An 11740-nucleotide genomic window follows, 5' to 3' on the forward strand; every position below is an offset into this window, starting at 1 on the left:
AATAAATGATTACAATACACAGATTGTATCAGGTATTTTGTGTCTGTATTTGAACTATAATTCAATTAAAATTTGAAATATTTTTTCCTTTAGTGTCTGGCAGAAGGAGGAGACCTGAATTCCTTTGAGTTCAAATCACTTACAGATTCATTAAATGATATCAAGAGTACAATAGATGCGTCTAATATCAGGTAATTCGTTAGGTGGACTCTAATCATTTTTCTAAGTTCATGGGGATTTCCAGTAAAGTTTTAAGAATTATGCATATTTGTGAAGCATTCCTATAATTTTTACCCTGTAAATAAATTCCAAAAGACCTTTTCAGTTATATCCCGTCTATTAACAGAATAGAAAGTTCACATGGATTTGGTTTATGTAAAGGAATCCGAAGACCTACGGTATTTAGGTTTGGGTTGCTGTGGGGGCTCCACTGAGTAGTTTCCCCAGAGACACTCTCACCCTCGCCCACACCCCCGCGGCTCCTTTGCCCCCTCCAGCAGCCCTTCCCGTCACGGCTGCAGCTGGGGGGTAGCTGGTATGATGGGGGCTTTAGTCCTTCCTCGGGTCATTGTCTTCGCTGCTTTTTGGACTAAAATTCGGCTCTTCCTTTGTTAACAAGTATTTTCCTAACGTTGCAGAATAAGGGAGTTAACCGTGTTTCTTCTTCAGTTGCTTTCAGAATAACGTAGAAATCCACGTTGCACACATTCAGAGTGGCCTGAGCCAGATGGGAAACCTGCACGCCTTCGCAGCCAATGACACCAACAGGGACTGAGGAGGAGCCCTCGCTGTTCGCGCTGCTCAGGACGCTGCGCTCCCTGCACCAAGGCTTCCAGCACCAGATAACCCAAGCGCTGGAAAGCAAGGGAAATGTAAATCTCCAACTAGGGCGTTTTAATATACTGTACTGCTTCTTAAACCAGCATTGCTGACCGGCATTCTATTTATTTGTCTTTTTATTATTCAGCTGCAGTAGCATTGCTTATGTTACATGTTTATAAGCAAGTATTTTTAAACTGAAACTGAACATAATAGGCTTTCAAGGAAGAGTATGCTGACCCTTTTTTGAACGTGCATGAATCCAGGCCAGCACGCGTAGACAGCTGCGTCGGGGGGGGGGGGGGGGGGCTCCTTGCACTGCCAGGGGGCAGTGCGGGAACTCCGGCCAGAGGACTGCAGCGCGGGCTCCGTTAGCTCCTCACCCTGCCAGTCTCTGGAAGAGAGCGCCCTTGGGAGATGGGCAGGCACGTGTGCAGGAAGCCTCTGGAATAGCAGTGGGAGATGTGGACTTGACAAGTATGCGGGACGGATACTTGCGGTGTGACACGGCTCGAGAGATCATTTTATAATAATAACTATTTTAATTTATCATAATTTATAAAAGAAACCTTTGTCGTTTGTCTGTTGAAAGAAAATGAAGGAGCAGGAAAAAAATAAATTATTTGCAAAATGCTACATTTCAGCAAGTGGATTTGGCATGACTTTTCCCGTCAATTCAGGACAAAAAGTGCTATTGTTAGGAGACTTATTTAAAAAGACTGATAACACACTATTTTCATATTTTGTTTATTTGCACAACTTTTGAACCAGATGACTGGTTAAAATCCAACCGTACACAATTTATAAAGTCAAAAGATTTTATAAGGAAAACAAAATAACCAGTGCTGTGAAACGCAGAAAAAAAGGTTTGTATTTGGTTGTGGGGTTTTTTTGTTGTTTTTTGGTTTTTTAAAGGAAAAACCCTGCCTAAAATGTTAATCTTGTAAAAAGTGTGTATTTGGAATTTTCTTTGTTTTAATATAGAATATTATAAAGTCAAAATATAATAAAATTGTTTTCAGATTTGGAGTTTAAGATATAGCTGTAGAAGTGGCTTTGATTCTTTTAGATGTCTCATAAAATGGGACTTTTTATATGTTAATGTATAATAAAACTAAAACGAGATTATTTTCCATTTGAAATTTTTGTATAGTTTAAAAATGCTTCCATATTCTTTGTTGGTATTGTGCCACTGCAAAACTTTAGTGCAGAGTTTATATTTAGCTAAACTGTTACGTTAATTAAGAAATGCATAAATCCTCTATTCTTAATATTTGTAATTCTAAATAAATTGATCTATGAAAAGCAATACTGTCTACCATTCTCATTTAATTAATACAACTTGATAAGTATTCCTTTTTGAAAAGTTTTAAGGAACTGTAATTTCCACAGTATTTTATATATACATATGAATATATATATTTTTTAAGATTTTATTTATTAGAGAAAGTGTGTGTGAGTAAGAGAGCAGGAGCACGGGGGTGGAGAGGAGAGGCAGAAGCAGGCTCCTCGCTGAGCAGGGAGCCTGATACGGGGCTCGATCCCAGGATCACATGAACCCTGGGATCACGACCTGAGCCAAAGGCAGATGCTCAACCACCTGAGCCACCCACGTGCCCCTTCCACTGATTTATATTTTTAGGGGAAACAATACAGATGAATCACCAAGTCATTTTGAATTACGATATCATCCAATATGATTTTAAGGGAGGGTTTTTTTTCCATCTGTACAAATCACAGTGAAAAAACACTTAACCAGTTCTTGGCTTACTGTAGACCTAGTGAGAGGTTGGTTTTAATACAGTCTGCCTAGGGGCGCCTGGGTCACCACGCTGCCACGGCCCAGCACATCTCACGAGTTCTAAAGAGAGCCATCAGTGCCACATGCTGTGTAGGTTTGTTTCTGAAAAGACTTTCGCTGAGTCCCCAAAAACCAGATTCGCTTGCCACCGTTGAGAATCTACCAAAAGATTTGCCTGTTCAATTCTTTCTCTTAAATTCAGGCACTAGAAAGTGCCTGTGTCGTTACCACCTCTCTTGCTCTCGGCCCGGCCGCCGTCCCTGTCAGTCTGGAAGTCATCGGTCACCCCTACCTTCTCTGCAGCATCCACTCTGCCCCCTCAACTGCAACATTCGGGGAGCAATAGTCTTAAACTGCAGAATCGGTCATGTTCTCTCCATCTAAGGCCTTAGGGCTCTCAGAACAAATTCAGAACGCTTCCACAAGACGCAGAGAGCCACTTATGGTCTGACATCCTCAATTTCTCCATCCTGCTTCTTCCGCCACGGGGCCTTTGCACGTGCACTTCCCTCTCCTCACCTTGGTGACTCCTGACCATCCTACACGTCAGCTTCTCAGTTAAGCTTTCCTTGACTACAACACACCGTCTCCAGGTCCTCCGGTATCTCTCTGTGCAGCGCACTCCACATTTGCAATCTTACATTTCTTCTTGGGTCTGCCTGCTGGCCTCTCTACTCCTGGCTTGGCTCACCATTTTATCTCCAGGCCCTGATAGAGTGCCTGTTCACAGGCAGCAAATGTTTGTGCAGTGAGCAAACAAGAGTTTCAAAAGAGCTCGAACCAACATCAGTGTCACTAGAACCAGCATGGGGTTTTCCGTGATGATTGCTTTGCAAGATGAGACTACTCCCTTGGATGCAGAAATTCTGCTTTGGGGGGTTACCTTTAAGCATTATCACTCGTCCTGGTCCTGACTAAAAAGGCCAGGCCAATACAGAAGGCATTATTTGCTGGTAGAGAGATGGGTGGACGGAGTCCCAGGTTTGAATCACTTGTGATCTGAACCATAAAGTTTCTTGTTCTTTAGAACAATAATAGCCCCTAACTTACACAGCATGGTAAGGATTAAACACACAGTGCCTGTAACACATTTAGCAGTTAGGGTCTCTTGAGAGTTCAAGGGAGGTGCAGACTAATGTTCTTGGAGGGTCCCACAATTTTTTAAAAAATTAAAAATAACAAGATTTAAATGTTTACAGATTTTGTTGGTATTCGCTAGGGAGAACACAATGTAAGGGCAATAATCCACTTAATTAATAAGCTCTTTGCAAGATTAACCTCTACGTGTGACCCTTAGTGGACTCTAAGCTCCGAGTGTCAGGTTTTCAGTCTTGTGGGTGTGAATGTCTGTAGTCTCGCACCTGTCCGGGGCACACGTCCAAATGCAAAGGGACCGCTGAGCACACCGCAAGTACTTCAATAACCACAGCTAACGTTTAGCATCTGTGTTTGGTTTCAGACCATTTTCAAGGGTTCGGAAGCCAGGTCTGCCGCTAAAGCCTGAACATGTCTCCGGCTGCTTCTCCCAACGCATTCGCTACGCTGAAAACCGCAAGTCACTTGAATAACAACACCTTTGCAAAAATGAGGGCAACCGGCCTGTGTGATCTCGAAGACATTTCAGAGCGCTCAGACTGTTCCAGTAACATCGGGACAGGAGTCCTGGCCTTAGCCACGGCTCCTGCAAGCCTCCTCCAAGGTGCCGCGTACAGAGACACCTCCCCTACGGCCACCCCGTAGACAAAGTCTCCCTTGGCCCTCAGCAGTTTGAAAACCCTCAAAATATCAAGACAGGATTTTAATGGATCTCAGGCTAACTTACACCCTAATTTGCATACATTCTAATGTGTACATTGGGAGAGAGAAATCGGAAGCCAGCACCCATGCGACTAATTTGAACAGGTTCTCAGCACAGCGGCCCGATGACCGAAGGGCCACATTTGCAGAGACTCTGTTCTTCCACAAGCAGTGGAGGATGGTGCTGCACGACGTGCTGTCCAAAGGACCGAACTCATTTCAACAGAATGACAGTGAAGCATTTGTGGAAAGCATTTAATAACCCACTCAAGTTGCACCAAGTACAATCACAAGTGCTATGGGTAATGTGGGAGTGACTGGAGTAAAACGTACAAAATCAGGATTCGAGGAAGTTTCAGACTCCGGGGGAGGGGGACCTGAAGTGTCTGAGAGAGAGTGGTATTCATTTGGTCCTCGACGACGGACAGGAGGGCCTCGGGGACAGGGCCACGCTGTGCACGGGTGACCTCAAGTAGATTTGCACGGCCGCCCCTTTGGCTGGAGATGTCGGGAGGGTAACCCAAAGCTTTTTTCCATCTGGTGGCCACGGGAGGCTACCACAGATTTCTAGAAAGCGATGTGTGAAAATCTGACAAGCCAGAGGCAGGGGGTTCTAGAAATAATCTGCATGCAGAATCACCGGAGGGACGAATGAGTGTAAAGACGATGGGCCACACACACAGAAAGGGAGTCAATCTCGGGGACAGGGTGAGGACTGCGTCCTGGTGAGTTCAAGGTCACAAACCTTGGAGGAAGGCGAGAAGCCGGCAGCTGGGGCGCGCAAGGGGAGGGTGAGCCTGGCCGCCGTGTTCTTGGGAAGGGGAGAGGGAGTTCTGACAAAGCAGTCCGGAAGGGAAGAGGGGGACCGGCCACATGGAGCGGGATGCTGATGGAATTGGAGGTGCGGGTTTGGAGGCACCCGGGTCAAAGGACCGCGGGACTCCCGGGGAGGGGCCCGCCGAGGGAGGAGAAGGGGTGAAAGACTCACAGGCAAGGGGGAGGGAGCGTCACTGGGGAGCGCGCCGGTGACACCCTCACCGAAGCTACTGGGCATGTGTTCCTCGCCCTGGAGCCAGAAAGGACAGCCTTCTGATGTGTGTGTCCTCGCCTTCAGGGGCACGGGGGCTCCTCGGAGCTTACCCTGACCTCGCCCAGACTCTTCAAGAGTTACCAAAGGCAGAGAAGATGTGTTCCTCCCATGAGTCCAGCTTTGAACCAGTGTCTTCAGAGAGGGGAGAGTAGGCTTCGAAGCGCTGACCCTGGCAGCTCGGGTGGGGGATGCCCTCCCCAACCCTGTTGGGATCGGGCAGGCAGTTCACGTCTACTTCAAGAGGCGACTGGGGCTTCAAACATTTCACTTCGGGTCCCTGCACGGCATGGTGGAGGAAAAGCTGGGATCTGGCCGAGGGCTGAAAGGCTTTCCCGCTCTGCCGCCTTGACTTGGCCCGCCGGTTCTGGAACCACACCTGGAAGAGGGCAGAGAAGCGGCTCTGCGTTGGAGTCCTTACGCTAGTTCACCGTTCCCGAGTTCCCGGTCAACGTGCCCTGCTGCCCTGCCCCGAGCTTCCGGCTTTCCAGAAAGCACTTGGGCCAACGGGCGGCCAGGAGTTCAGAGGCCCTGGCTCTCCCTGCCTCACCATTCCCAGGTGCCAAATGGTGACCCGCCTTGTTCTGCCTGGGCATCATCATACAGGGATATCTGCGATGAAAAGTGGGGTGGCAGAAAGAGAAGCACTTATTATTTGAGGATAAAAGGCTTCTAGGCTTGAAGATGACAGGTGGCAAGAGAATTTAGAAAATCGATTTCTGGAAGTGTGGTCCCTTGTCAAATCAATCAAGAAGGGGTTTTTGCTCCGCGGACTTCACTTCTGTGAATACATTTTTCTGCTGCTTACCGTCTCCCAACAAATAGCGAGGGTGTCCTGCTTAGGAAGCCTGTGCGCCACCGGTTGGGGCCGACGGACGGATTCCACCAGGGACGCAGGAAAACAAGCCCGCTCCTCCCAGTGGTAAAGTGAGGACTTCTACTTAAAACTGCATGTGGACGCAGACCATGCGCAAAAAGACAGGCTCTTCGTCACCAGCAAGCTCCCGAATTCCGATCTCAATCCCTTTGCAATAAACGTGCCTGGCACCGCGTTTTTCAAACTGTGACAAGAAGCCCCACGTGCTTCAGGCTTTACCCCGAGATGCTACACCCCTTCGAACGCAATACCCGCCAAGAAAGGGGCCTTACGGGCGCTGGGGGCCACGCGGAGACTCAGCCAGCCCTGCTCTCTCCCAGAGACCAGGGTCCCACCGGTGGAAGCCCCAACCGTGCCTCATCTGTCCCTTCCCAGATCGAGAAAAAGTGTGAAAGTGCTCCTTCTCACCCTCCTGCTCGGGATGGACTTTCTGACCCTTTCAAGGGGCCGCCGGGCGTCCTCGGAGGGGCCCGGATCGTACTGGACGCCGACGGAGGGAAACGGCTGCGTGCACCCCACCCCATCGCCCCAGCGACGGGTCCCGACGCCATCCCCCGGGGGCAGCCCCTGCCCAGCGCGGGGCTCACCTGGATCCTGGACTCGGGGAGCAGGGTGAGCGCGGCCAGGCGCTCGCGCAGGTGGATGTCGGGGTACATGGTCCGGCGGAAGACGAGCTCCAGCAGCTGCAGCTGTTCGGCGCTGAACGACGTGCGCTTGCGGCGCTGGGACGCCGACGGGGTCGGCACGCCTGCGGGGGGCGCGGGAGGTGCGGGAGGCGCGCGGGGCGGCGCGGCGGGACCGGAGCCCGCGCCCAGGAAGCCGGCGAAGGGGCCGGGGCCCGGGGCCGGCGGGGCGGCGGCGGGGCCGGGCGGGGGCGCGGGCAGCGCGGAAGCGGCCCCGAAGCCGAGCTGCTGGGACCGAGCCGCGGCCATTGCTGCGCAAGCCAGTGCGCCTCCCGAGGGGCGCGGGCCCCCGGTTATAGGGCGCGGGCCGAGGGAGGGGAGCGGCGCGCTCAAAGGGCCGGGCGCGCGGAGGCCCGTGTCCCCCCGGGGGGCCGGCCCGCCCCCAGCCCCGCCAGACGGCGTGGGAACAGCCGCTTCCGCCTCCGGGGGCGGGAGGAGGGGAGGCGTGAACTTGGGCCTCCCCCCTCCCCCCCACACACACCGCCTACCCCCGGCGACCCCCGCCCGCCCGGCCCGCCGGCCGCAATCCACATCCCGGGGCTGGCCTCCCGCTCGGCGGCGCGCCGGGCCGGGGCAGCGACCCTTGCCCGCGTCCTCGGAGCTATTTACTTACCCCCCCGGCTACGTGCCAGACCCGGTACCAGGTTGGTCAAACAGCCCGGCCCCTGCCCTCCGCGAGCCGCCGCCGCACATCCTGAATTGGGAGGGGGTGCAGATTAAGGGGCGGCGGAGGGAGGCCGCGGCCTCACCGGGAGCGAGGCGCGGACCCTTTGGAATGCCCGCGGGCGGAGGAACAAGGGTCCCCTGGGCGCGGCGGACCTGAAAGAGCGCCCACGTTTACAGACGCGTGCCCGGGCCTTTCCGGGGCGGGGGGGGGTGGTTCCAGCGATGCTCACGGACCGTCTGACTGACGGGGCCCCGGGAAGTCTCCGCGCCGGCCTGCCTCTGCCCGGCGGGGCCCCATTCCAGGTTCCCGTTTGGTCCTGACGTGTGCTCTGGCCCTGGTTTGAGTCTCTGCCTCCCCTCTCCTGTAAGGTCTGAGAGCGCAGTCACCCATTTCTCCCTCTCCTTCAAGTGCGGACATCCACTGTGCGTGAGGCACCGTGCCGGACCTTCCCTGCACGCCCCTTGCACTGGATGCCTCTGAATTCACTTTATGGGGAGAGAAACGCAGGGTCCCGTGTGGCAACCGCTCCGCCCAGGAGAGGAGTCGAGGCCCCGGGCTTCCTGCTCCCAGAACCTGAGCCCCGACTTGGCCAGGACGGTGCCGGGCTGCTCTCCGTCGGGAGGGTCCTTCAGGGCGCTGTCCCTGCCTGTCTGTCCATCCTGGAATACTGTAAGACCACCCCAAGGAGGCCTTGGATGTTTCGGTCCTGGAAAGATGTCCTGGGTGTCAAAGCAGAAAGCCTGCTGGGGACAGGAGCTCAGTGATTGATTGGCCCCTGGTGGGTGGCTGGGGTGTCAGGGGCTGTTTCAAACCCCTGAGGCTCTTCGGGGCAGCCTGCTTCCCCATCTCCCCACCACCACGCCTTCTTTCTCTCTCTCTCTCCTGTGCCCCTCCTCTCTCTCTTCCTTTTTTGGGTCATCAGAGTCTTCAGGCAGAGGGCATATGGGATGGGAGGTCAGACCCTCTATTTTGCTATGCTCTGTCATTCTTTCATTAAGCCAAAAACCTTTTTTTTTTAAGACTTTATTTATTTGAGAGAGACGGAACGAGAGAGAGAGCATGAGCGGGGAGAGGGGCAGAGGCAGAGGGGGAAGCAGGCTCCCCGCTGAGCAAGAGCAGGACGCAGGGCTCGATCCCAGGACCCTGAGATCATGACCTGAGCCAAAGGCGGACAGTTAACCCACTGAGCCACCCAGGCATCCCCAGCCCCAAAACTATGAAGCTCCTGTGGGCAAGGCCATGCTACACATGTATTTCTATGAAGCGGGTACTCTCATCCCAGGCTTACAGATCTGGGATAGTTCCACAATCCAGACGAGGCCCAGAGGTCTCCAGAGCCACTGTGCCAAGCCGGCCATCGGACTAGACTCCTGTGCTCACCGCTCACTTCCCCTGCACCCTCGGGTGGAGGCAAGACCCCTCCATTCTTGCGGGGTGTCTTTCAGGCCCAGTGGGCTCATTAGGGTCCCAGTCGCAGGCAGCGGCGATAGAACCAGATCCACGCAGACCCAAGTTCCCTAGCTGTAGCTGAGCTACCGGGACCAGAAAGCCAGCCTCCGAGGGAGGCAGAGGTTTCCCAGCTGCTAGCCGCCACTTGAGGTTTAACAGCCGGAGACAGCCCAGCGAGCCAGAAACTGCCCAGGGCCAGGAGTCACAGGAATTCTCCGGCTGTGTGGACACCCCCCCACACACACAGTTCTGCATCCCAGCCCTGTTCCTCGACGGGGCCCCGAAGAATGAGGTGCCTGGTCATGGGTGCAACCGGGGAGGGTTTGATGAAGCCACCTACACAGGTGGTCTTCTCTGCTTTTGACCTGGCAGCGAGCAATGCCCACACTCGGTGTGGCCGCGTCACCCAGGAGACTGACTAAACACGCGTTATCCTTCCTGACTTTTCTGGAGAGCTTGTGGCATCATAATCCTCTGCAGCAGAATAAGATTTCAGCCTTTCCCCCTCTCAACTCCTTTTGCTCTAAATGAAGTTCTCATTGTGTGTTCCTGTGTACACCTAAGGCATCACCTCGGTGGGGCTATGGCGGAAACCCAACATTGCAATCACGAGCAAGGGGTTGGAGAAGGAGACTTTATCTCACACTCCCCGGGGCTGCTTTATTATGATTTTTTTAATCATGTGCGTGATGACTCTGCACAATGTGGTATTCTGGGTTGGATCTTTTTTTTTTTTTTTTTTAAGTAAAGTCTACACCCAGTGGGGCTGGAATTCACAACCAGAGATCAAGAGTCGCATGCCAGGCGCCCTGGGTTGGGTCCTTAGGAAAGAAAAAAGGACATGAGCGGGAACACTGTTAAAATTGAATGTTTTTATAAAACTAACGTTACAACACTGAAACACAGGGTGCAAGTAATGTGTCTGGAAAGAGATACTGCTTTGCTGTGAACGGAATTCCCATGTCCGCGGTGGACACAGACCGGGGTTAGGAAGCTCTAAGCTTCCGCAGGTCTCTTCAGAAGCTCTCCTGTGTCCACTCACTCAAAATCACAGGTACTTTCCGCTCCTCTTGGGTGTGACAGACACCTCTAAAATCATAAGTGGTTTCCACGAAACCCAAGTTCTGGATGCCTTACTCCGTTATCCTGCTGCAAGCCTACAGCAAATATTTTTGTGAATTCTTCTATACCTGTTTCCTCAAATGGAAAACGGAAAGAGCCCGATCCTTGACAAGAGCTTAAAAAATAATTATGGCAAATTATTTTCCCAAAATACACAATCTGTGAAATTTAAGTGCTTTTAAGAAATTTATTTATTTATTTTTTTGATAGCATGAGAGAGAGAGAGAGCACATGAGAGGGGGAAGGGTCAGAGGGAAAAGCAGACTCCCCACTGAGCAGGGAGCCAATGCGGGGCTCGATCCCAGGGCCCCGGGATCGTGACCCGAGCCGAAGGCAGACGCTTAACCATCTGAGCCACCCAGGTGCCCCTGCTAAGTACATTTTTAATAGGCTCCAGAAGGTACTTTGCTCTACCAAAGCCAGTCAGGTTACCAGTTCCAGAATAGCACACTGAAGTTCAGAGTTAGCCGAAGGTAAGGGTCACTGAGATCAGCAGCTCTTGTCCACACCTGGGCTCCGCTCACTCACCACCTGACTTGCTCAGGGCTTTGGTCCTTATTTGCATTTGGTCTGTTGGTAACACCTGGTGAAACAGAAAGGGAGAGCAAGGTGACCCAGAAGACAGTCCTCAGAGAGACACACCCTGTATCCTGCGGGAAGGCCAGTAGGGACGCGGTAGAAAAAGCAACAAGCTTAAAAAAAAAAAAGGTATCATTATTTGGAGCAGCCCCCGTGGGGAGGCGGGAGCCACTCGGGGTGACCGTCCTGCTCTGCATCCTCGACATTTCCCAGCAGGGCTCCCGTCCCCCCCAGCTCCCCCAAACATCACAGACACCTGCCTTTCCTCACCAAGTGCTAAGTACCCTCTTCCCGGCTTTGTTGTTCAAGTCGGGCGTCCAACCTGCGACCTGCGCTGAGACCTGGCCCTCGCTCTGAGCCGGTGTTTATTGACCAGAGAACCAGGAAAAGGAGAGTTGATGGCTTACTCCCACCCAGAGCCCCGAGCTGTTTGCCCCTTTGATCCTGCCTTTGATTTCCTCTCCTCTAACCTGGGCCTCCTGAGTTTCTGAAGTGTATTCCAGAAGCAGAGGTTACAAGAGATTGAGAGACGACATCCCCCAAAAGGTATTAATGCACCAGGAAAGTGATAAAAGGTGAAGGATCCTCTTTTGTTGTTTGGTTAACACCAAATAAATTCCAATAACAAACGCGAAATACATTTGGAACCCAACACAGTGAGTTTTTTAAAGGGATGATTCCTTTTCTTCCTTTATTTACTTCTATCCAAAGCCTCTGGGCAGTGTCTTTTACCACCCGGACTCACACAGCGAGGAAGTCAAAGCAACATCTCAACCTCAGAGAGAGAAAACCACAGAAACCTCCAAGTTCGTGTCCACACGCTTGATAACGAAGAACCGAGTCGGCCAGCAAAAATATT

General features: G+C 52.3%; 2 protein-coding genes across 7 annotated transcripts in view; one reads left to right on the top strand and one right to left on the bottom strand.

Moving 5' to 3' along the window:
- Positions 1 to 2120, top strand: part of LIN9 (lin-9 DREAM MuvB core complex component) — a 62456-nt gene extending 60336 nt beyond the window's left edge. For all 6 annotated transcript variants that reach the window (XM_027611711.2, XM_027611712.2, XM_027611713.2 and 3 more), the window contains 2 exons: positions 94 to 191; positions 670 to 2120. In XM_027611711.2, the coding sequence (XP_027467512.1) occupies positions 94 to 191; positions 670 to 775 (204 nt within the window). In that variant the 3' untranslated portion in view covers positions 776 to 2120. The remainder of the gene's footprint in view (positions 1 to 93; positions 192 to 669) is intronic.
- Positions 2121 to 4740: 2620 nt separating this feature from the next.
- MIXL1 (Mix paired-like homeobox) lies at positions 4741 to 7313 on the bottom strand. Its single transcript, XM_035722200.1, has 2 exons — positions 6969 to 7313; positions 4741 to 5883 (listed from the first exon to the last, which is right to left on the bottom strand). Exons 1-2 carry the CDS (start codon positions 7311 to 7313, stop codon positions 5578 to 5580), a joined length of 651 nt encoding a protein of 216 aa, XP_035578093.1. The 3' UTR covers positions 4741 to 5577.
- Between the last annotated feature and the right edge of the window lie 4427 nt (positions 7314 to 11740).

Source organism: Zalophus californianus, chromosome 10 (genome assembly GCF_009762305.2).
Source record: "Zalophus californianus isolate mZalCal1 chromosome 10, mZalCal1.pri.v2, whole genome shotgun sequence".
Lineage (NCBI taxonomy): Eukaryota > Metazoa > Chordata > Mammalia > Carnivora > Otariidae > Zalophus > Zalophus californianus.